This window comes from Haliaeetus albicilla, chromosome 14, assembly GCF_947461875.1.
Source record: "Haliaeetus albicilla chromosome 14, bHalAlb1.1, whole genome shotgun sequence".
In the NCBI taxonomy this organism is placed as follows: Eukaryota; Metazoa; Chordata; class Aves; order Accipitriformes; family Accipitridae; genus Haliaeetus; species Haliaeetus albicilla.
In genome coordinates, this window is record NC_091496.1 from 13,533 (window position 1) to 38,998 (window position 25,466).

Here is a 25,466-nt window from a genome sequence, read left to right on the forward strand (position 1 = left end):
TCCGGGGCTCGGGGCCCCCCCCGGCGCTCCCTCTGCCCCTCGGACACCTCGGCAGTCGGTCCCAGAGCCACGTTGTCGGTCCGTCGGGGCACGGTCCGTCGGCTGGCTCCTGGAGCGATGGGCTGCTGGGCAGAGGTGAAGGCTGCCAAAAACGAGGAGCAGGACACTAGAAGAGAGGAGAAAAGCAGCAGCTGGCTGGACAGCGGGGGTGTAGCGAGAAAGCACGAGGTGGGGAACGGGACAGCAAGAGAAAGATAGAAAAGACAGGGACAAGAAAAAGGACAGAGGTACAGCAAGGTGGGGGAGGAAGGGTGCAGGACAGAGATGGAGAAAGAAGGAGCAGGAACAGAGGAAGAGGCAGAAAGAGGGAGTGGAAGCAGGACAGAAAGGAAAATAAGGACAGGGAGCAGGCTGGAGATAAAAAAACCTGGGATGGACAGCATAACAGAGAGGGATTAAAAAAGAACAGGGGCAGGGAGCGGGACAGAGGGATACAGTGAGAAATGATGGCACAGGCAGCAGGACAGAGCAACAGAGAATAAAAAAAGAAGAGGGAGCATGAGAGAAACGGGGGGGAGAAGGACAGAAGGACAAAGCAACAGAGCGAAAGAGGGTCAGGGAGCAGGACACTGGGATGGAATGAGAAAAAGAGGGGCAGCAAGCAGTATAGAGTGGTAGAGACACAAGAAGGACAGAGAGATAGAGACAAAGAGGGAGACGAGGGGGAGGAAGAGAGTATGGATGGGGGGAGACGGGGCAGGGAGGGATGGAGAAAGAGGGATGGGGAGCAGGACAGAGGGTTATAAACAGAAAAGTAAGACAAGGACTGAGGAGCAGACACAAAGGTACAGGGAAACTCACTGCAGCTACCTCTCAGCGCTGGCCGGAGAATTTTACAGTTCAGACAGTGCTCTCTTTTTCTCTTTCTCGCCCATCTGCTTCTGTAGCTCCATTCACTTGACTGCCACCCACCTAAGGAGTATCTTGGTGTCTTACAGCTTTTAAAATATAAAGCTTCATAGATACGTGGTGCAACACACACAAATACATGGGTTTATCATAGTTTTGGTTACACATATAGCCTCGGCTTATATTTTGGTGATCTAGTCTGCTGAAGACTACTAATAGGAATCCTTCCTCACCCAGAGAGATGGCGTTTCTCATCTGTGGATAGAGACAGGTTCCAATTCAATCAACTTCATTTCATTCTTCAGCTGGCTTACCTTTTTCTGGTCTCTCCAACTTCAGCCACAACAGCTACTCTAAAAAGCAAATGACAGACTTTTCGCTTTTCACAAACACTTACATTATAACAAGGCAAATCAGAGACAACTGAGGCAAGCAAAGCCAGATGCCATCAACGACATCCACAGGGGAAGAATGGATAAGTCGTGTCTCACGTTGCTCCTGGGCACCGCACATGCACCCGAGCTGACAGCATGAGGTAGGGGCCGGAGCCCGCTCCTGGGAACTGCACGTGCCCAAAGGCCGAGCTGCAACACCAAACCTTGGTAGCAACCTTGGCAGCAGTGCTACACCTCCCAGCACGCCCGGTGGGCCCACATGGCTCTCTGGCAGCCCCGTGCAGAAAGAATACAGCTCCCAACATGCCAGGTGGACCAGCATGGCTGACTGGAAGCATTTCCACCCCCTTGCCAGTCCGGTGTCCACCTTCTCTCCTGGTTCGCAAAGTCTGCTCCTGAAAGTGGCGCCTGTAGTTTCTTGATAGCTCATCAATTAGTGTAACAGGCGAGGTTTGTTTCTTGTCGTTGTCTCCATATTCTGTCAGGTCTGTGTCTCTGTATACTTTGGTTCTGTCTTCCTGCTTTTTCCCTTAGTTTCCCAGCTGACAAGGTCCCTGATCAGATAAGCTTGGTGGAATAAACGTTCTCACCCTCTCACATGCCTTCATCAGTTAGTGTGACTGTGGTGGGTTGACCCTGGCTGGGTGCCAGGTGCTCACCAAAGCCACTCTATCACTCCCGTTCCTCAGCTGGACAGTGGGGAGAAAATATAACGAAAGGCTCGTGGGTCAAGATAAGGACAGTTTAATAAAGTGAAAGCAAAGGTCGCGCACGAAAGCAAAGAAAAACAAATTATGTTATTCTCTACTTCCCATCAGCAGGCGATGTCTAGCCACTTCCCGGGAAGCAGGGCTTCAGTACGCATAGTGGTTGCTCTGGAAGACAAAAATGCCCCCCTTCCGTCTCCCTTTACTTAGCTTTTATATCTGAGCTGACGTCATATGGTATGGAATATCTGTTTGGTTAGTTTAGGTCAGCTATCCTGGTTATGTCCGCTCCCAAGATCTTGCCCTGCCCCAGCCTGCCATTGAGGGGGGCGCAAAAATGTTGGAGAGACAGCCTTGATGCTTTGCCAGCACTGCTCAGCAGTAGCCAAAACACTGGTGTGTTATCAACACCTTTCTAGCTACTGATGCAGAGCACAGTGCTACGAGGGCTGCTATGGGGAGAATTAACTCCATCTCAGCCAGACCCAATACAGTGACTGACTGGGTTTGGTGGTCAGGTTGGTGTTCTTTTATGTTCTTGTCTATGGCTTCTTCCTTTTCTTATTACCCCCTTTGTTTTGCATTGAGAAGGGTCCTTAACGAGATACCCTTAAAGGAGCAAATACTCCCCTTCCACATACCCTTACCAACAGCAGCTTCATTTCAACAAGGTTAGAATATCCCTAAGAGCCTGACATATCAGCTAGGCCTCCTCCACAGCTGAAGCTGCTGGCAAAGTGACAGTTTGAAAGTTCATCCTGCTCATGGTGAGTGATGGGGATGTGAATGTGAATGTGACTGCCCATACCAAGGCATAGGCCTGCAAGAGAGCCCATGGCAGAGCTTTGGCAAATCCTTGGTAGTATGACTGTGCAGCTGGCTGAGGTAAAGAGTTTAGCTGGGGGAAGGGAGCGTCAGGCCACAGCTGCTTTCAAGGCAAGCAAAGAAATAGGCACTGGAGGAGGGAAACCCAAGAGGCTTCTCTGAACTGAGAGAACAGCTTGGGTTAAGCCTCGAGCAAGGACATCCCTGCAGAGGAAACATCTTGATGAAGGATGAAGTGATTGTGGGGAGATCTGGGCTGTGGAGTCAGCAGTGTCAACACCCAGTGGGTTTGGGGGATCATCTGTGGTGGGTGAGCAACTAAATCAGATCTAAAGAGAGGGCCTAGAGCCATCAGCTGCTGAGATCCTACACTCCTTAGTGAGACTCTGCACAGGACGGGTAGACATTTGGGATGTTGGTAGGCAGGGAGAGATCTTTGCCAGTGGTGGGAGCCTGAGCAAAGTGGTGGTTGCTGAACAAACCTCCCCCCATCACTACTGTCAGTAGGACAGAAGTGGCCACAGGGGGAGACACCTGCTGCAGACACCAGCATGCAGGGTGCGCCGTCCTGCACCGAGGCACACATGGGGACACCTGGATCTTTATTGTGGCTCTTAGGGAAGATGTCATCAATGGGGTGAAAATGGAGAGGGAAGTCAGGGAAAGAAAGATGCCCATTGTGAGACAGATCTGTTTTCCCTCAGGCCCTCGAGGTTCAGCTTGGCCAACAAATGGGTGGAGGAGAACCCTGCAGGCTTATGCCCAGCTGCTGGGCACTCGCAAGGACTGACTTGAGTCCATGGTGAGGGTGGGCTCCTGGAACCACCACGTCTCCCCTCCCTGTCTGCTTTAGTCCTGGCAGGGATCTCTGCCCAGTGCTGTGCTCTGGGTTTTTGGTCTGCTGCAGTTATAGGGCTGCACTTCTGTCTGTCCCACTCCTCAGCCATGGCTCAAGGGCCAGCACAGCAATGAGAGGGTGAGTGGCCTTTGGGGCCACCTGTGACCTTTTTTGTCTTACTCTTGTTCCCACAGGGAGAAAATGCTTGTGAGTAGTTTGACTCCCAGGTGGGATCGGTGGGCCCTCTGGCTTACAACTCACTGGTTGTGTTGCTGTTGGCCGGGATCCTGCCTCAGCCACCTTCTCTGAATACAGAGTAAGGAGAGAGGGCACTTCCCAGCCTTGTTCTGATAGCATATGTCCATACATTTCGTATGGTTTGTTCAAACTTCTACGGTTTTAATATTTTGTACCTTCTATGAAAACTGGTTTGCTGCTAGGTGACTGTGCAAGTGAGATTTGATAAATGATCATATATTAACATTATGGTTGAAACAATAGACAAAGGGTAGCTGGGGACATAATTACAAAACTGTAGTCAAGTGATTAACTAGTAATTATTCATAAGTTTTGCAGTTCTTTGCTCTTATGACTAGATGTTCCTGTACGCTAGATGAGAACAATGTTGAAACTGACCACATGTGACTGAAACTGCGTTAAGCTTCAAGATCAAAGAACAAGGACCAGAATAAAGACTTCAAGGGCAGCCAGCAAGAACTTCAAATGGGTTGGTGGTCGCAAAGGCAGCCCTTTGACTCAAATGGATCCTTCATTGCGCATGATCGGATGTAGGCAGTACTAACATAATCAGTTGCAATCATTTTTATGTATATGTATACTAATCTGATTAACATGCAATTAGTTATTCTGTATAACCTGTTTGTGCTAAAGCTGTGGTATGCACGCTAGGTGGAATTATCCCCCATGCATCCAGTGCTGCAATGAAGAATGCCTGCTTTCTAAAACTCCAAAACGAGTCTTAGAGAGTTTCTTTGACCGGCTTTTCGGTATCAAGTGGAAACCCTTCTTGGGAACAAAGGCAAGTTTGGCCATCACAGTGCTCTTTTCCTTGCCCCCTGGGTAGGGTGAGATCCAGGGCTACAGCAACTTAAAAAGATCCCATAGCTCATGTCCCTTCTGCCTTGACTGATTAGAGTTGGTGTTTCTTTTCTGCGAATTGCCCTGTTGGGAACAGGAATGGACACACTTCTGCTGTGTGGGACATGGGGGACAGCCTAGGTAGAAAAGATGTCTTATATTGCACTCACATGCTGTTAAACCGCCCCACCTTTCCCATCTGGAAGTCAACGGGAACCAAAGTCCTCTTGGGCACAGGATAAAACATTCCCTCAAACACTGCCAGTTTGCTCCTTGGTATTTCTTGCATGTAGACACACCACGCTGAGCCAAATTAAGCTAGTAACACGTAAAAGGCTGAAGCAGAGAGGCAAAAGTTTGGAAGGAAGCAGCTTGGATAATGCTGGTTTCACTGCAGAAGCTTCACATAATTTGCTGGGAAGAGGCCTACTTTGCCCCGGCACTGCCCCCGCCACCAGCCTTCATCGACCATCTCAATGTGCGTGATTGTGTCGTCAGGATCAAAAGAAATCTCATCATCTCCATCTGCAAAAATTGTTCAGAAAAGATAGTCACAATGCAAAGGTAACCCCAGAGAGAGCTGGTTTTACATCCCTCCTCCCACCCCCCCAGGAGGAGAATATAGAACAAGCATTCTGATAACCCTCCCCTCAGAGTTCATCTCATCCAACCCCCATCAAACAACACAGATAAAGCAGAGAAAGAGCAAGACTTCACAGATGAAATATGAAGCTTCTCTGTTCCCAAGTCAGGTCTCATTCTGCTTTCCAAGAGGAAGAAATTTAAACCGCCAAGTTGAAACCTTTTCACCACTGCTGATGGTATAAGCCACCACCTCCCTGTCACACCGCCCCAGACAGCTCCCAGTGCCTCTCCCTGCAGCCTGGATGGCAGACCCACCTCCTTGGTAATCATAGAGAGCCACTGCACAGGTCCCAGGGCTCTCCACCTCATAAACATTGCCTGGTCCCCCTGCAGAAGACAGGACAAGCAGATGAGAAAGAGGCTGAAAGCAGTCATATAGATCTGGTCAGTGCCACCCTCCACCCAGCTGTCAGCTTTGGGGTGAATCACATCCAAACCCTATCAACAGGGAGAGGTGTACCATGGCTCAAAGCAAGGCATGACTTCTCTCCCGTTCTGCAAAGAGAGAGGTGGGGTCCTGATTCTTCATACTCCTCTCCCAACATAACTCCAGCCTCTCCACTTACCATCTCCAGTACCAGTGAAGCTGTGACAGTAACATCAACAGCAGCTCATGCAGTTTGCTTATGTGCTTGGAGGAAGACTACCCGGCACTCCTCACACCCAGGAGACACCACCAGATCAGGTCTTGTGAGCACCAGCTGTTTGAGCAACAGGCTGAATTAAGAGGGCACCCCCAGGCCACAGTGCAGCACTGGCAGTTGCTTGCCCAGAAGCAGTGCACCAAGAACATCAGTCCATGTCCAGCTTCCTCAGAGCCCAGGGCAGCCCTCTGGTCCTCCTGCCTCAGTCCTGCTCCAGCAGAATACTTGCTGCCTGGCCCAGCATCCCATGCAGCTGATCTCGCACCTTAGAGCCAGGCAAGGGAGTGGGAGACAACCAAGTCTCTGTCATCATGGGCTGCTACTGTGAACACAGTAGCCTTTAGGATACAAATTCCCTCTGGAGTCGGTCCCCATACATCCAGTGAGGTGAGTGGACAGATACGAGCTCCCCAAGACATGGGCTTTTCCAACAGTACTCACCCAGGTGGGGCTGGCTCTGGCTGGGCTCCTCAGGAAGGATCTCCTCATAGTCCTCACCTCCATCTCCTCCATGGTCACAGTTTGTATCCAGCTTTCCCAAGGGTGCTGGCAGCTCCTCATAGTCAGCACCTCCACTGGTACTGTCACAGTAATCAGAGGGCTCTGGCAGCTCCTCATAGTCTCCACCAACATCCAAACTTTCACTGTAGGTGGGCTGATCCTGGCTGGGGATCTTGCCCAGCTCTTCACCCAGATCTGCCGGCCTCGGTGGCAAAGTGGGTGGCGTTTCCTCATCCTCCCTTTTTGCTTCCTGCCATGAAGTGAGAAAGTGACAGGAAAGTCACTTGCAAAGCATCCACTGCAGGGAGCATTCCCATGACTGCACAGCACCCAACACAAGGGAGCCCCCTCCACTGCAGGGTGCCTTTAGTGCTACCATGACACAAACGGAGCATCATTCTCTGCACAATGGGGAAACAGCTTAGCCATTAGGTCTGTGCTGAACTGGTACCTGGGACTGCTGTGAAGACCCTCGTGGCTCATGTATTTGAACCTCTCTCACATACTTAGCTACAGCTCACTGTACTGCCACTGAATTGACCCACTCCAAGAGCCCATCTCATGGTGTAAGGTGCTGTGCAGCGCATCACTGGTCCCATCATTGCTGGAAAAAAGTCATCAGATCCCCTCAATCCCTTTGAATGTGATCCAGAGCAATGTCCATTCCCATTCCCAACAGAGCAACTCAGAAAATTTTCTTTCAGTTGAAATCTGTGCCAGCTCACAGAGCAACTCTGTTTTCCTCCAGCTGAAACCTGTTCCAGCTCCCATAAACCTACCCTAGGGACTGGACACTACCAGGCCTGTAATGACTACAGGCTCTGCAGAAAGTAGCCTCTAGGAGGGAACGTTTCAGGGAGTGCTTTACTGGTGAAACGTTGTCTGCACATTGAATGCAGAAACAGCACAATGTAGAAGGATGTCTTGTAAACATGAGGGTTTGGGTGCAATCTCCCGTTTGGAAAACCCTGAATGCAGACTGCTGGGATGGCGATACTGGGGAGCTGTGATTGCACTGTGTTTGCCAGGCTCTAGAGGCAAGAAGGAGCCTAGGCCAAACCACAGGGGGCCATGGCTGGGTGCAGGCACGTCCTGATCAGTGTGCTGAAAGGGAAAATCCAGTCATAGCTGTGAAGTTCAATGGCAATCCCTGGTAGTTGCAGGGAAGCAGTTTAGGCAAGATGTTACTGTAAAGAGATCAGGTAGAAGGACACGGAGCTGCATGGCCCTGAGGAAAAGTCTGCTTTGCAAGCCTTGGAGGACATGGCAAGATGGCCATGGCTCACCTTCCGCCGAGCCGCCTGGCACTCCCAAGCCTGTCGCCTCACCCGGTCCTCCTCTGCCTGCCTTCTGCTCTCCTCCTCTGCTGACTTAGCCATGTTTTCAAATCGTGACCGCAGGCTGCTGGTGCCACTGGAAGCTCCTGTGGAGAAGAGAGCTGATCAAGCCTGCCCAATGGCTCCCTTCTACCACCCCAAGCATCCAGGAGAAACCCAGACCTCTGCCTCTCCAAGAGGAACCTGCAGTTCAGCCACCTTCTCCTGCCCCTCAACACAGGTTAAATCCACATCCCACCACAGCACATGCCTGCCAGCGTGCTGCCACAGAGGGACCATGTGTCCTACAGCTTCCCACCAAGCCCAGGGCTGGTACTCAGTTGTCTCACCTGCCTCCAGTGGTCTTGTTTTTTCATACGAGGAGGTGGGAGCTGCCATCTCATCAAAGCCAGCAGCACTCTGCAAGAGAAAGTGAATGAAGTGTCCAGCTTGTTAGGCAAGGCCAGCGCTGAGATCCCCTGCCGGGTTTGGCTACTGGTGACTGCAGGCTTTGTTCCCAGTTGTGTCTGTCCTCATCTGTACAACTGCCACAGCCCTGTGGAGGCTGCTGGCTGCAGCCCTGTTCTCCTGATGCCTCCCTGCGCTGTGGGAGTGCCTGCTGCCCTCCAGCCAAAGGCAAGGGCTGCTGCTGTTAGAGGAGTGGTGCTCTGAGGGCTGAAAAGGCTACATGGAGCCAAGCGGAGGAGGCTGCACAGTGGCAAGGCAACTTCTGCATGGGACAGCAAGGCTGGGCATTCAAGGCAGAAGCGCTCACTGGTAACACAGCAAATAGCTGAGTGGATGCCCGGCAGTCTATCACTTCCTGAGGTGCAGGGGCCCGATACATCCGTCCCCTGCACTCCCAGTGGTATGAGGCATGGAAGCACTTCGCTATTGGATGCACAGCTGCAGCTGCCTAACCACTAACAACGTGTGTCCCTTCAGCAGGTTGTTGCCTGCAGTATGTGTATACAGTAGCCTAGACTAGAAAGCATCAAAGTGAAAACATGTGTGAACATGTGAGATACCACTAGCTTTATGAAGTGTGAAGAGATGGCTGAACTGGTAATAGTATCGATGGGATGTTTGCAGCAGAAAGAAAGTGAGATAGAGTGGGTTCATCTACTTTCATGAGAAAACTATTTCATATCAAGAGGAAACTGCAGGTAGGATCCAGGTTTCAGACTAATACAGCTACTTTTAGGGTTCTACCTGCAGGTGTCACCAATGGGCTGCGTGCCCGAGCTCCTACTACAGTCAGCGGAGCCCAGAGAGCAGCTCTGCTCTCCTTAAAGAAAACACAGCTGAGCCGGCAAAGAGCACTACAGGCTCAGAACCAGGTCTACACAGACCACAGCAGAGACTTGGACATGTTGTTTATACGACAGCATTTAAATTTAGGAGTCTTAGTGTGAGAGCTGAATCCTACACTTCGTATTCAAAACTTTATCAAAGGGGAGTTAAAATTGCCTGGTGGTATATTGCGCTCTACTCTCAGCACTACTCCAGTGTCTAAAAACCAGGCAATCAAGAACTTAGGTACTTGCCCAAATATCCTTATTTTTACCATCTTTGATTATGCTCCAATATTCTCAAAATGCACCAATTCATGTTCCACTTTGAGCTAATAAGAACTGCTTATCCCCTCTCTGCACACGGCTCCTCCAATGACCCACAGCCCTGACTTTTGTACAGCTGCTCATCTGATTTTGCATGCTTTTTCTGCCACATACATGATACCTTGCCTTTTGACCATGCACCTCCATTTGCTGTTGTTAAATTCATAGACCACACTAATCTCTTCCATGGGCAGAATGCCATTCCCACTCTGCTACTGGCCCAGCCTACACGTGCAGCATAGAAAGGAACATGCTTGGTGGTTACAGGTATGTGTTTACATCCTTCCTTGGCTCAGGGCCCTGCAGAAAGGTCCTTATCTGCTTCCTCCAGCTTCAGAGTATGGCGATGTTGGTACTGTACCAGGCACAACACTGTGCCCCTAGCACTGTGCCCAACAACAGAAAAAGTGTGGTTCAGGGAAGGCACCCTCGCTTCCTCCTCCAAATGCCGCAAAGCCCCACCACCATCCAGGATTCTCATCTTTTAGGTTTTCCCCATCCACGCAGACCATCATGCACTGGCAAGACCCCCTTTCCTGATCAAGCTTGCAGGGTAGCCTGCCAAAGCACAATGTTGATTCAAGTGTCTGAGACACTCTGCATTTTGACTGTGTATGAGCCTTTGCCTGGTTTCAGCCCACACAGAAAACTTGAACCAGCGAAGTGGATGACCTCTTCTCATGCAAGGTTGATCCCTGCCAATCCCATCCCTGCTGGGTTTTGTTAAGGTTTGCAGGCAGATGATTAGGCTCTGGCCTGAGATTTAGCTAAGTGAACAGACCATAAGAAACTCCTGGACAAGACAGAAAAACCTGCAGAAGGTTAACAAACAAGGTTACAGACAGTGCCATGAGGAATGGCCCGATTTCACCAGTAGTTAAGGGGGAATGATATGGGGCCAGTCACTCATACACAAAGCCCTACCAGCTGGTGAGTAGTATAAAAGGACAAGGAGCCAGCTACCAGGGAGGCCATAGATCTGCATCAGATACTGGAGAGACCAGGGAGGTCTTCAAGTTGGCTACTTGAGGGACCAAAGATTTAAGCCAGCTTCTGGGAAGCCTTGTTTGCGTGTGGGTGTGACAGCTAACAAACCTTATCCCTTTAGTAAGAACAGCTAGAGGAACGGCAGCCACAGCGATACCACCTTCCTGCTGGAGGCAGTCCAAGGCAACAACCACTCTGTATGCATACTGCTTTCTGCACTATTATCACCTACCATCAGTGCCGGGGACCTCACACCAGATGGGCCTTCAGTCTGATCCAGCACCTCTCCTGTCTAAGAGACAGTTCCTGCATGGTGCAATAGCCTGTGGCCTCTCAGACTTCTCACAAGGCTGCACTCTCACAAAATTTCATCTCCAAGGAGCTATCACTGCTCGTCCTGATGGTACTGGTACACACAGGGCCTGTAGGAGTGATGGCAAGCAGCCAGACAGAACACTCCCAGTATCTCAAATGGTACTAGATATCCAGGAGGGCACAGTGTGACGTCCTTAGAAAGCTCTTCACTGGCTCTGCTATTAAATTCTGCCCTAAAAGAAAGCAGGTGTATGACTGTTCAGTCCAAGAGTGGAATGATTCAAAAGCAGCTGAGAACGGAAAAAACTTTTTCTTCGTTGCATTATGGTCACCCCAGGCTGCATTCCTCTGCACCCTCTGGTATTTACACTGGGCCAGTTCCCTCACCCTTGCAATAGTTATGCACTGAGCAGTGGGACCTCATCTCCATCTGGGAAGTCTCTTCTCTTGCAGCAGTGCAGAGCAGTGATTAGCAAGAAGCAATTGCAGGCTGCAGCATGCAGTCTCACCTTATCTACTCTGTCCTTCTGGACTCCGTAACGGCCTCCAAACCCCTTGGCATAGTCTGTACGGAAAAAAAATGAAGCTATTTTATGATGTTTTATATTCTGCGTGCACCTCCAACTTCAGTATGCTATGACCAGTGAAATGAGTTAGCTTTGTCTGCCTCTTATCACATATGGAACTAAATAGAGAAAAATATATGCAGAATGCTCTGGACAGTAGCTTTTAAGGCTAATCCTTCATTCCTTTCAGCAAAGTGCACAGGTGTTCAGTGCTTTATGCTGGCAAATCTGCTTCCAAGGCACTGGGGTGAGAAGCCAGTCATGCCATTTGAGTGCAATGTGGCCTTGTTCACTGAAGTAAAACATACAGTCGTCAAGCCATTCCTGGAATCTGCTTTGCCTCATCCCCATGTGCTCACCTTTTGAATGAGCTTATGATCAGGAATGTACCTCACAGAGAAAGCACAGTATAATCTGGGAAGCCTGATTCAGGGACTTGCAGTCAATGTACCCCACTGATCCAAGCATGCACCTACTCTGGCAGAGTTTACCCTTGCGCTTTGGGGGTTCACAATGTCCCATCTGCTCCACAACATGCTATACACATTCAGTTTTCAGCAGCTGGATCTCTGTCAAGTATGAACCACTAGCTCTAGGTCCATGTGTGCTCTATGGAAATTGTGCTGCCGTGTCTGGCAGCATTGCTGTACCTGTTTGGGATGCATGGGGTTGCATTTCCTCCTGATGGTCCCAGCCAAGGGCACTCTTGTCTTGACGATCCCTCTGCACTCCAAACTTCCCACCAAAGCCCACAGAATAGTCTTCAGCCACAGGGATCCAGATCATGGCATGGAAGAGAACAGACAAGGGAGGGAAAGAGAAAAGTGGCAGCGCTGTGAGCTCAGGTTGTCCTCACAGGGGCAACAGATTTCCCTTCCCAGGACTTGGAGAAAGACATGGAGCAAGGCCAGATTTCCCCACTGGTGGCAGCAGCAATAGCCCTCCCTCCTCCCTGGGACAGTCCACCTGCTATTAGCACCTGCCTGGGCTTCCCCTGTACCCTTCCTTTGGTGCCATGCGCCTAGGAGATCCCTATGCCCATAGAAATCTGCTGCTCCTCTTCATTTAGCCTGAACTTTCTCCAGCAGTCATGCATCGTGCAATGGCTTTCCTCACCTGACCCATTCCCTTGCTGCAAGCAGTGGGCACCCAACAGCTCCCCATAGCTTTTCCACCATTCATGCAGCAGGTTGCAAAAAACCAAGCACAGTGCCCCACAGCCCCAGTGGGTATAGTCCCAAGCTCCAGTCCCGACACTGCCTGCTGCATTGCCCCCCGCCAGCTCACCTTTCTGAGAGTTGTGCTTCTCTGCCTGGCTCTTGTAGTCAAATCCCACTGCCGCTTTGTCCACCTTATCCTTCTCCACACCATAACGGCCACCAAAGCCCTTGGAGTAATCTGAGATGATGCATAGAGTGAAATGCTGCCCTGAGCATGGGGCTGGTGAGGGGAAGGGGTAAAGATGGGGAGCAGCACTGGGGAGGAGCACCAGGGAGGAGGAAGAGCAGCAGCAACAATCGAAAACACTAGAAAAAGCAAGGGGTTTGGAGGGGACAGAGTGGATGGCAGGGAGCACCATGAGGGCCACTGAGGATGAGGGCCCATGGGAATGGGTGCACATGGCAAGCATGGGTCATGGCAACAAGAGAACCTGAAGGCCATGGGCTGCAGGAGACACAGCAGGCTGAGAGGGCAAGTGACTTGGGTTTGCATGGCAAGGTTTTGGTAGCCGGGGGGGCAACAGAGGTGGCTTCTGTGAGAAGCTGCTAGAAGCTTCCCCTATGTCCGACAGAGCCAATGCCAGCCAGCTCCAAGACAGACCCACCGCTGGCCAAGGCTGAGCCCATCAGTGACAGTGGTAGTGCCTCTGGGATAATGTATTGAAGAAGGGAAAAAAAATGTTGCCGGGGCACAGAAACTGCAGCTGCAGAGAGAAGTGAGAACATGTGAGAGAAACAACCCTGCAGACCCCAAGGTCAGCAAAGAAGGAGGGCGAGGAGGTGCTCCAGGCACCAGAGCAGGGATTCCCCTGCAGCCCCTGGTGAAGACCATGGTGAGGCAGGCTGTCCCCCTGCAGCCCAGGGAGGTCCATGGTGGAGCAGATCTCCACCTGCAGCCCGGGAACAGAGGACCCCACACCAGAGCAGGTGGATGCCCGAAGGAGGCTGTGACCCCATGGGAAGCCCACGCTGGAGCAGGCTCCTGGCAGGACCTGCAGATCTGTGAAGAAAGGAGTCCATGGAGCAGGTTTGCTGGCAGGACTTGTGACCCTGTGGGGGACCCATGCTGGAGCAGTCTGTGCCTGAAGGACTGCAGCCTGTGGAAGGGACCCATGCTGGAGCAGTTCATGAAGAACTGCAGCCCGTGGGAAGGACTCACGTTGGAGAAGTTAATGGAGGACTGTCTCCTGTGGGAGGGACCCCACGGTGGAGCAGGGGAAGAGTGTGAGGAGTCCTGCCCCCTGAAGAGGAAGGATCAGCAGAGACAACATGTGATGAACTGACCACAACCCCTGTTCCCTGTCCCCCTGCACTGCTGGGTGCAAAAGGTAGAGAATTCAGGAGTGAAGCTGTGTGTGGGAAGAAGGGAGGGGTGGGGGGAAGATGTTTTAAGATTTGGTTTTATTTCTCATTACCCTGCTCCGGTTTGATTGGCAATAAATTAATTTTCCTCAAGTTGAGCCTGTTTTGCCCATGACGGTAATTGCTGAGTGATCTCTCCCTGTCCTTATCTTGACCCACGATCCTTTTGTTATATTTTCTCTCCCCTGTCTAGCTGAGAGGGGAAGTGATAGAGCAGCTGCGTGGTGCTTAGTTGCTGGCTGGGGTTAAACCATGACAGCAAGGAAGAAAAGTGACATGCCAAGGGCAGCTGGGCAGGCAGTGTGAGCTCAGCCACCCAAGGATGCAAAGCCAAGGCAAGACTTGGGCACCAACAGCCTGGGCATCCACCCACTCACGCATCTCCAGAGCAAGGCTTTCAACCTGTGGTCTACCAGTCTCTGAAAAGGTCTCTAAGTATATTGAGCGCTTGAAAGTACAGAAGAAATGGCAAACTTTTGTTGTACAGCTTACATTTGCTGTAACAGAATCTCAACTTCTACAAGGAAGCCGCTGACTCCTGGTGCTGCAAAGGCTGAAACCCACATTTTTAGAGACCTGCCCCAGCTCTCCCCCCAGCTTGTGTCTGGCACACTCGATCATTAATGTGATAGAGGCACAGCACATCTTCCTTATGCCTCCCTTTTTTCCATCTTCTAAACTAGTAATGTATTAACCACTTCAACTGTGTTCAGTTGTTCTCTAAGGACTACCTTGCTATTATTGGCTGATGTCCTAAGAAATTTCAGCCTCTATCCTAGCCGCTGGCCATAGAGAGACACTTTCCTTTCAAGGACCTGGTCTGCCAGCTCTGCCAGCTCCAAATCCTACCCTTCAGAAGGAGTAAATCACAGTTACCTCTCTTCGTTCCCTGACCCTATTCTTACAGGTCTGCATTTCACAGGAATGAGGTGGGGCTTCTCCAGCAACTTCAGCCTTATCAATCCATGAAGATTGTGATCTAGAGAAATATATATGAAAACATTTTGTATTGAAGAATGGCTCTCTGTTTCATAGAAGCTCAGTCACTTAAGAATGAGTCTGTAAGTCCTAGAAATTTCTTAAACTTATCTTGATTAAACTATTATTTACCCATTAGGCCATTATGAAATGGAACTTTTAGGATGCTGTTTTCAGCAATTATAGATTTTATGACTGTTACCTTGATGCCGGAGACTCCACTAGGGACACATTTTTATGAAAAACAATCCAAACACCTTACCCTATTTCTAATGTTTTCATTTTGTCCTGAGAGATTTCTGTGGTTTTACACAGCCTGATGAATTTCTATGGCTATGATCTAGTATATAATCTTTTATACAGGAATATGTTAATGTAGCACAACTGCATGTGATTCATTAATTTAAGGCCAACCACGAATGCCTCAAAACATCTTCCTTCTTTTATAGTTTCCTCTGAAATGAACACAATTCAGTTCTTTTCTTGGTAATGCAGTATTCCTCACATTTATCTGAAACAGTAACAGACCTTGCCCTCTCATCTTCTCTTGGCTGCAAAATATTTAAAATATCTTTAGTTTCAGTTCTTGCAATGTTCTTAATGAATATTGCTGCTTGTATGTACGTGTCAAAGTTTGGTTGAATCATCTCCAGAATTCTGCAAAAGTTTGGGTGCTGTATAGGCTTTTGTTTCCATATCCATTGTTGTACCTTCTGTTCTATGCTGCTTTTTCAGAAATCACTTCTTACGTCCTACAGTGCTTGGGTTCCCTCTGGAGCAGTTGCTCAGAAGGACTTTTAGAGGATATACATGGGGGTGTGTGTGGGGGGGGTGTCTTCTCTGTTCAGCCATGACATGGTTTCCGTCAAAGCAAAACACAGAGACAAGAGGAATGCACAACAGAAGGGTGGTGATAGGACAGCAGAGAACGGGGCCGCAAGGGTGACTGACTGGGAACAGGAATCTGAAACAAGTGACAGGAGGGGGATAATAAAGGAGGCTGTGCCACAGCAGACAGCACAGGATATTGGGAGCAGAAGAGAAGCTGGGCAAAGTGTCAAGGGGCCATGCGTACACATGGACTTGCCTTTCTGGGACGAGTGTTTCTCCACCTCACCCTTGTATTCAAAGCCCAGTGCTGACTGGAAAAAGAAGGGGAGGAATGTCAGTTGTCCTGAGGGCCAAGCCAGGTCTCACCCACCCTCCCTCCCCCAGGGTCTGGGCTGGGACCCTGCTCCCTGCCTTGTGCTGCAACATGCAGGCGCCTGGCCCCTCCTCGGCTGGTAGAGGCCTCCTCAGCCTCTCACACCACCCCTGCTGTCCATGTGGCAGTGTGCCCAGGAATGGGCCCTCAAAAAAGCCCATGCACTCCAGGTAAGAGGGCCACAATCCTGAGCCCACACCCTGTCATGATGCAAGGCAGCTGGGCAGCATCTCACACCAGGATGTGCATGGGAGGGACGGCATCCTGCTGTCCCCATCCAGTCCTGCCAGGGCCAGTCACTGTGCATGGCACAGCTTGGGGGTTTGGAGATGTAAAACACCACAGCCCCCAAAACAAACACAGAACAGTGCAAGCATGCAGAGAGTTAACCTTCACAAGTGCCCTGCAATTTGTCATCAGTCATCGTCCTGCACACAGGAGGTGAGCTGCATGCTTCAGTGGAGACCGTGGTGCATGGCATACCTAGACCTGCACCCACCAGCACTTTGAAAACTGCAGCCACAATCCTAAGATAGCACAGTATTTTACAGGCAGCACTGAGCACAGGCCGCAAGCACGTATTTCAGCTGCCCTGTCCAACACACCTTGTCAGCTCGGTCCCGCTGGACTCCGTACTTCCCCCCAAAGCCCTGGGCTGCATCCGTCTGCGAGGAGTGCTTCCCAACATCAGCAATGTACTCGTGGCCCACTGCGCACTGAAAAGAGAGATAGCATGACATGAGCACCCGCGGTCAGACTGGCAGGGTGGACAGAGACATAGGCACCACACAGCTGCTCTGCCCCACGGCTGAGATGCTTGCGGCCGTGAGGTGACAGGTCCAAACTGACTGTGGTGGTGGTGGTGATGCCTTCCGCAGAGCCTTTGCCAGTACCGGCTCTGCTCTGAGACCTGTGATGCAGCTTCAAGGGCAGCTACCTGACATAACCGGCCCCATTGCCAGCTCATCATGCAAATTGTGGGATGCTGAATACCTGCTGCTCCTGAATGCCAGTGGAGTGGTAGATACTCACACAAGGAAACTGAGGAGAAAAGGACAGATAGGCATGCACAACTGAAAACCCACAGGCAGCAGGTCTGGCACCTGCTCCCTATTTTCTGTGTCTGAGAGTGAGGGTCAGCAGACCTGGCTGGGATCACCCTTTATGCCTACTACAGGCCAGGCCAGGGTCCCGCTGCTCCCTGCTGGGGGCGGTGTGGCCAGGTATTGCACACACTCCTCAGGAGAAGGGCCAGAGGCTGAATGCTTGCAACATCCTGGTAAGACTGGATGAAGGCCGAAGAGTTGCTCAACAAAAACATCCTCACTCTGCTCCGGCAGAAGGGTCTGAGCGTGGCTGCTCCATTTTGGCCTACTGGAAATGTCTGTTTCTCCCCCTGCCATCCCGGTATCAGGCACACCCACAGTGACCCCATATATTGAATACTACTGCAATCTTACCATCTCACTTCTGAAAAAAAAGAAGTATCAAATGCTGAAAGGTACAGGAAGAAGCGTGATGATGATTATCAGAAAACATAAACCAGGTTTGATGTGAGAACAGAGAATATGAACTAGGGCTTCATCCTGGGGAGATGTGACAGAGGTCTGTAATGGAGAATGTGAGGAGGGAATCATTATTCATTAGTTCTCCAAGCACAAGCAGGGAGGCACCTAATTTAATTCTTATGCAGCAGGTTTGAAATAAGCCACAGGAAGTCCTTCTTCAAAGCAAAGGGGAGTGTTGCAAGGAAGTTGCAGAGGCAAGTTATACAAATGGGTTCAAACAGATCCTGGAGACAGATTATGGGCTGGCTAGGTATGTGTGAATCTGTGCAGCCCTGCCAGCTCTCCATTCTCTCCCTCTAGGGTCAGGCCAGGAAACAGGGATGTTCCTTCCTTTATGAGAAAAAGCCTTTTCCACTGAGGCCCAAGGAAGCCCTCTACAACTGTTACCTTATCCATTCGGTCCCGCTCTGTTCCAAATTTGCCCCCATAGCCATAGGAGGCCTTGGGGCCAGTCTCCAGCTCCTTCTTCTTGATGACGTCATGCTCCTCTGACACCTTGGTCCTCAGCTGGTGGATGCTGGGTGAGACAGAGAGAGTCAGGGCAAGTCCCCGTGGGATCGCGCAGGCCCCCACTCAGGGCTATACCCCGTCCTCAATGGGAGCCCACGCTTTCCTTTTTGTGTGCGCTGCACCAGCCCCACTGTGCAGGGCAGTATTGGGATGTACCGAGGGAGCTGCTGGATAGGGTCAGCTTCGGACAGGGAAGGAGCAGAAAGTCTTTGCCACAGGGACAGCCGCCGTCTGGAGGTACTTGAAAGCTAACCCCTCGCAGCATCACAGGCGGCCTGCGAACGTTGCCTCTGGTGCAACACCCACAGCTCAAGCCCAGAGCGTGCACGCAGCCGGCAGAGCCCCGGCAGAGCCCCGGCAGAGCCCCAGCCGGGCAGCCCGCAGCCCCCCGGGGCGGGGGAGGGCAGCGCGGCCCCGAGGCGCTCCTCGCCCGGGGTGAGGTCTCCACTCCCCTGCCGCCCCGCTGCCTGCCGGAGCCGGAGGGGCACCCCACGCGGGGAGCCCCAGAAGAGGGGCTGCGGGGGACGAGCGCGAGGGCAGCCGCCAGGCAGCCCGGGCCGCCCGCAAAGCTCTCTCCCCGCGCCCCACGGGAGGGTGGCCCAGCCCCCGCCCCCCGCCCCCCCGGGCCGCTCCGCCCCCGCCGCGGCCCCGCTGCGCAAGGAGCCCCTTATTTGGCTGGCTTCGGCCGGCGCTGCCGCTTCCCCCTCACGGGCCCGGGGCCCGGCCGCGGTAACGGCCCGGCCGCAGGTCCCGGTCCCCAGACGCCCGTCGGATCCGCAGCGCGGCCCGGGCCGCCCGCCCACCGCCCCTCGCGCCCCGCCGGGCCGCACTCACTCGATGTGCTCGGCGCGTCCGGAGCCCTCGACGGTTTTGGCTCCCCAGCGCTGCTCTTTCTCGGAGATGTCGTTCTGCAGAGCGAACCGCAGCCGTCAGCGGTCGGCGGGGCCCGCCTGCCCCCGCCCCGCAGAAACGGGGCTCTGCCCCCCGCCCCGGGCGCCGCGCTCCCGGAGGACGGCGCTCGGTGCAGCTCCGCCGGGCCAGGCCGGGCCCCGAGCGAGCCCGGAAGTCCCGGGCCGAGCGAAGAGACGAGGACGGCTCCCGGGCGCGGGCGGGAAGCGGGCGGCGGGCAAGGCCCAGCGGGGACGGCCGGGGCCCGGGCGCCCCATCCCGACCGGCGGCGGCCTGCAGGGCCGGGCGCCCGGGGCCGGCGGGCCCGCGGGGACAGGGCGCGGGGCTGCGGGGAGCCCCGTCCCTCCTCCTCAGGGAGCAGCTAGTGAACAGAAATGCTGCGGAAACCCGTCGTTTGGGAAAAGACTGGAAGAGTGCTGAAGTGAGCGCTTCGCTCAAGGTCCGCTGCTCTGCCTCAGCTTTGTTCCAACAGCACTTGTTTTGTCTTCTTTTTGGAAGGTCTGAACGTGTATTTGATAAATTGAAGGATCGATAAACACTTACCTACTAGAAGGTAAAGCTAAAAATATGTACATACAAAACAGAATTTAAAAAATTAATACAAAGCCTTATTCTGTTGAGGGTTATTTTAAATGGTTCCACAAAGAGAAGAAATGAAGTAAAAACAAAAAAATAATTTTGACAGCCTAGGATTTTCTTTAAGCATTAATAATTTGGAACTTTGAGGAGGGGACTTGCTTTTCTGTCCCAAACTAGAATTTCTTACTGGAAATAACTAGGCAAGAGTGAACCTCAAAAACATAGGACTCCTGTGTAACGGAAGAGGCTGTCCAGCAAGAAATGTATCTTGCAAAGGAAACCAGAATCTCAGCAGAGCTCAGAGAGACCTGTGGCTGTAAAGCATGGCTGCTGCTCCTTGGCACCAGAAGGAGCAGGACTTTTGCTGTGCTATGTGCTCCTAAGAAGTTTAGAAAAAGGGTATGAAGAATGACATGTCAAAGTCTTGAGATAGTAAAGGACTGTCTAGGTTAACCAAATACAGGAGACAAAGCAGTGGGTGATAAAATTATAAATGAAGGTTAGTGTTAATAAGTACAAAAGGAAGGCATATGGGAAAAAAAAAAAATACACTGAATTATATCTGCACAACAATGGTTCCAAAATATTTACCATTCAGGAAGAAGTACGAAATACAGAATTATGTGCAATTATGTGGAAGAGTAGCAAATACAGAATTAGCCGAAGTGTGAGTGACTTACTAGGAAAGGAATAGAGAATCAAATAGAAAATGAAAATCATGACACTGTGTGAATGCATGGGGTTCCCACACCTCCCCTAGAGAACTGGACTGCATAGAAAACAAGACTATTCAGAGGCATGGAGGTGCATCTGCACAGGGTGACCATAAATAGAGTGGGAGTCTTCTGTCTGGAAAAAATGAGGGCAATGCTGGAATCCTGTAAATTCCAAACAGTGTGGGAAAGAGAAAATGCAAGTCTTTGCTAGTTCTTGTAACGTAAGTTGTGGGGAGGACTCAGTGAAGTTACCAGGGAGCAGGTTTAAAAGAAACTGAATATTCTATACTCCTTAAGTGCTACTACTTGTAGTCAGATGTGGGGTACACTGATGTAGGAAGTTCTGGAGACATAGATATGGGTCAGAAATGGCTTAGACAGATGACCTGGCAGTACCTGTGAGGGGTTGGTGAGACTTGGCTGATCCTGCACAGCCAGCGGTGCTGCATGCCATGCCTCACCCCAAGTCCCGGTTGAGTTGACCAGCATATGCCTAGGGCCAGTGAACCCTTTACAGCACCACCACCAATATTACGGATTACCACACCAGACACTCACCACGAAATCAGGGTCAGTGTCCCAGTCGTCTCCCTGAGCCTCAACCTTCACCGACACGTCATGTCCCACGACTGCTTTCCACATCTGCACAAGGAGGACACGGTATCACCCAGAGCTTGGCATGTGGGTACTGCTGGCTCATAGCCATGGGCACATCAGACCACAGCAGTCATAAGCATAACTTGGGCTGGAAGGGACCCTTGCAGGCCATCTGCCCTGCCGAACTCTCTGTCCCTCATATAGCACAGGGCACCCCAGAATAGCTGCTCTTGAGCCCCAGCACCTCTTTCAGCAAAACACACAGGGATTTTAAGTGTAAACCACAGTCTTCATGCATATAGATTCTACAGTTAAAATGCACACCTTATTTTAATGTAAATTAGTGCTAGCATCCAACTACCAGATTCTGCTTTTCCAACATAGATTAATTTTCTGTGCTGTGGGAGACCGTTCCCTGCTTTAAGCTCCCTTCTGTTAAGCACAGTCATGGCACACCACCAGAGGCTGTGGCTTGCTCTGCCACCATGATACAATGCTTATCTACCTGAGGTCGGACTCCTCAATTCTCTTGTCTGTTTTCCAACCTTTTAATCACTGCCTAGTGTGCTAGAGAAGGTTCACGGAAAAGTTGTACGCTGGTCTGACAGTGCTGGTACAGTACACTGTGTGGTGTTTAGGTCTGTTATATGGTAAAAACAGGAAATGGAGCTAAAATAATTAAGTGTTCAGGGCTGAAAAGGCTGAAGCTGCAGTAGTACGGCTTGTGCAGGCTGTCCAAAGAGGCCTGGAGGAAGTGATGGGCCCAGGAAGAGGAAGTTAAAGTAATGTGAAATCTAACTCCTGCATTTCATTTTCAAGGTGACTGTGAAAAAAGGTGACAAAAAAGCGCCTCCCAAACAACACAGTTTCTACAAAATGAGAGGCAGAAGAAAGATTACATGGCTTGCCTGCCCCCATACAACAGAGCAATCATTCTCAGCAGAGCTCTCAACGTCCCACCACCTATTACTGCCTGTGGTGTTGAGGAGCCCCAAATTGTTCTTACTGTCGCCCAAAGCAGCTTTTTACTGGGGCAGAAAGACTGAACAGAATGTGCAGCAAAGACTGGGCTGCTGGGCCATGTTTCACACCACTGCAAACATCACATAAACCTGTGAACAAACCAAGAGGAGGGAAGAGAACGCTTTGTGGTGGATCCTCATTTAACAGCACACTTTTATTATGTGCTTCTCAACAGCACTAATTCCACAGTCCCACGATCATACAGTAGCCTACAAACTCGCCCCAAAAGCCCAGGAGAGTTGCTTTCTGTGCAAGCAAAATGTTTATGCTGAACAAGTAATTAATTGTACAACACAAAAAGCTGTTAAGTGAATAATAACCTTCCATTTCAGCACAGTGCAGTGTTCAGTTCAGCCTCACGCTGCCCTTACCACTTCTCTAGAGAATCAGCACTCTAAAACCAGGGAGCAAAGACAACAGAAACTAAAAGCACAGAAGGGATGAGTCTTTCTTTTGTTAAACAAAAGCCAGATAGTTAGCTAAGGGAGAGGATTTAGGACCAAGGCAGATTTACTGTGAAGATCTGGCTTTAGGCCTTCCCCAGGATGTCTCAGGGGGAAGGAAAAAAAAATAGTTGTCTTACTCTGGAACACAGCAGCTCTGTGACATACTCTGCTGTGCTTGTATGCACTGACGGTAATCTTATGACAAACTCAATATAGCTAACTGCAAATAGAAGCAGGGGAAGCAGGAAGGTACATGTGGAACAATATAGCACAATCTAACAATACCTTTCATCTCCTTTTCCCCTCCCTAATTTATTAGCATCTCTCACTCCAAAGATTTTTAAAGTTTGTGCCTCATTTTTGTTAATGATAAGACAGCAGCAATAACCAGCTATCACAGGGCTGTTCAACAGGGCAGCTGATTTGAGCAGCTAGCTCAAATGTAGGTTGTTCAGGGTTTTAAATACTGCTGTAAATGGTTCTTGACCACCTACTCTCCAAAGCCACCCACCGTGCAACTTGGGAACCATGACAAAGCACAGACTGTAATCACACCACAAGGCTCCAGACACCCTCTATAAAGACGAGTATCAGCCAGAGTAGGATCTCAACCCTTTAGTTTGTCCCATTTTTTCCCCCTTGAAAACATTCACTACAGCACAAATATGGGCCTACTACACTTAGCACAGTCATGCTAGTTGATTTGGAAACATTGTTCTTCAGAGCCTCAAATACAAAAGCAACAACAATGACCAAAGAACAGACCGGGAAGCAAATGCCCAGCGCTATCAACTCACACAAACTGGGTCAGGAAGGAGTTGTCTGCCCACCAAAACCCGACATTTTGTTGTTGTTGTTTCTCACTTTCCACTCCCAAAACCCACTCAGTTTTCTTACCTTAAAGGGCTCACCAGCTCCTGCTGGCAAACTGGCTGCTTTTTGCTCGGGCACCTGTTGCTAGCGGCAGCTTTTGGACTGCTGTGTGTTCCGAGTTCCTGTTTTAACTTCAGCTATCTTCACTTCCTCCGTCCCAGCCCCCAACTCACTGCTCAAGTCCTGAGTCCCAGAACGTGCCCTAGTGCGCTGCAGTTCCCTTGCATGCTGCCAGTGCTCTGGGACACGGACAACGCGTGTACCCAGGATACAAACTGCGGACTCTGTGAATAGCACTTGATGGGGTGCACTTAAATTTCTTCATGTGCAAAACTAGATTGTGATCTCCATTTTCATCTCTTCCAAAAAACCATTATGCCATAACCCTTGGCTTGACAATTACAATGAGATCTGAAGAAGGCAAGCTACTGCTTACAGAAGTTGCTATGAAATTTGACTCAGTACTTTACAGCACAATTAGAAATGTTTATAAACACACAGACATACACATACACAAATATACATATATGAAAACTCTTCCATTAAAAAAAAAAAAAGCAAATAGCTTGAACTAGGAAGATGGAAAGCATGTAGTTAAAGAATCCTAAGCACTTACAGATCAAACTCTTTGCTGCAAGAGTACATTGGTACACTGCTTACTGGTGGGAAGCGCACAATTTTGGAATGAGTAGCGTGACTCACACTAGTTTGACACTAGATAAACATCTCAAACCAAAATAACTTCCTTTCTGAATGAGTCAAGTGAAGCAAGAAAAGCTCCTAGAATAGTCACTTCCATTTGACATAATGACAAGGTATATAGGGCTTAGAATAGAATAGAGTAGAATAGTTCAGTTAGAAGGGACCTACAACGATCATCTAGTCCGACTGCCTGACCACTTCAGGGCTGACCAAAAGTTAAAGCATGTTGTTAAGGGCATTATCAAAATGCCTCTTAAACACCGACAGGCATGGGGCATCAACCACCTCTCCAAGAATCTTCTTCCAGTGTGTGACCACCCCCTTGGTAAAGAAATGTTTCCACACTTGTCCCACATGACATCCTTATCTCTAAATTGGAGAGACATGGATTGGATGGATGGACCACTCAGTGGATAAGGAATTGGCTGGATGGTCGCACTCAAAGACTTGTGGTCAACAGCTCAATGTCCAAGTGGAGGGCAGTGACGAGTGGTGTTCCTCAAGGGTCAGTATTGTGACTGGTGCTGTTTAACATCTTTGTCAGTGACATGGACAGTGGGACTGAGCGCACCCTCAGCAAGTCTGCCAACAACACCAAGTTGTGTGGTGCGGTCGACACACTAGAGGGAAGGGATGCCATCCAGAGGGACCTCGACAGGCTTGAGAGATGGGCCCATGCAAACCTCATGAAATTCAACAAGGCCAAGTGCAAGGTCCTGCACATGGGTTGGGGCAATCCCAAGCACTAATACAGGCTGGGCGATGAGTGGATTGATAGCAGCCCTGTGGGGAAAGACTTGGGGGTATTGGTGGATGAAAAACTGAATATGAGCCAGCAATGTGTGCTCACAGCCCAGAAAGCCAACCGTATCCTGGGCTGCATCACAAGAAGAGTGGCCAGCAGGCCGAGGGAGGTGATTCTTCCCCTCTACTCTGCTCTTGTGAGACCCCACCTGGAGTACTGCGTTCAGCTCTGGGGCCCCCAACATAAGAAGGACATGGACCTGTTGGATGCTGTGAGGGACAGTATCAAAAGCCTTATTAAAATCCAGAAAAACTACATCCACCGCCTTCCCTTGATCCACTAGGTGGGTGACCTTATCACAGAAGGTTACCAACTTAGTTAAACAGGACTTTCCCTTTGTGAACCCACATTGACTATGCCTAGTGATTGCATTGTTCTTTAAAAGTCTTTCAATAGTACCCACTATGATCTTCTCCATAATTTTTCCAGGAACTGAGGTTAGACTAACAGGTCTGTAGTTTCCTGGGTCTTCCCTCACACCCTTTTTGTAAACTGGAATAATACTGGCTAGCTTCCAGTCAGGGGGCACCTCCCCAGATCCCCAAGACCTTTGGTACATGATCGAGAGGGGTCCTGCCATAACATCCGCTAGCTCCTTCAGTACTCTGG

At 50.4% G+C, this 25,466-nt stretch overlaps 1 protein-coding gene across 1 annotated transcript; it reads right to left on the reverse strand.

Annotated features, from left to right (window-relative positions):
* Positions 1–1,181: 1,181 nt before the first annotated feature.
* On the reverse strand, positions 1,182–23,713 carry LOC104314810 (hematopoietic lineage cell-specific protein-like). Its single transcript, XM_069801371.1, has 14 exons — positions 23,375–23,713; positions 20,970–21,053; positions 19,042–19,115; positions 18,085–18,214; positions 16,735–16,845; positions 16,013–16,067; positions 12,653–12,763; positions 12,016–12,126; positions 11,309–11,364; positions 8,229–8,298; positions 7,849–7,985; positions 6,503–6,812; positions 5,673–5,744; positions 1,182–5,297 (listed from the first exon to the last, which is right to left on the reverse strand). Exons 2-14 carry the CDS (start codon positions 21,051–21,053, stop codon positions 5,161–5,163), a joined length of 1,458 nt encoding a protein of 485 aa, XP_069657472.1. The 5' UTR covers positions 23,375–23,713; the 3' UTR covers positions 1,182–5,160.
* Between the last annotated feature and the right edge of the window lie 1,753 nt (positions 23,714–25,466).

Excerpts from the sequence above, each read along its gene's own strand:
- LOC104314810 (XM_069801371.1), bottom strand. The coding sequence starts at position 21,053 with ATGTGGAAAGCAGTCGTGGGACATGACGTGTCGGTGAAGGTTGAGGCT. Across the intron at positions 16,068-16,734 it reads AGCGGGACCGAGCTGACAAG|TCAGCACTGGGCTTTGAATA; the intron begins GTGTGTTGGACA and ends TTCTTTTTCCAG. Across the intron at positions 5,298-5,672 it reads TCTCTATGATTACCAAGGAG|ATGGAGATGATGAGATTTCT; the intron begins GTGGGTCTGCCA and ends CAATTTTTGCAG.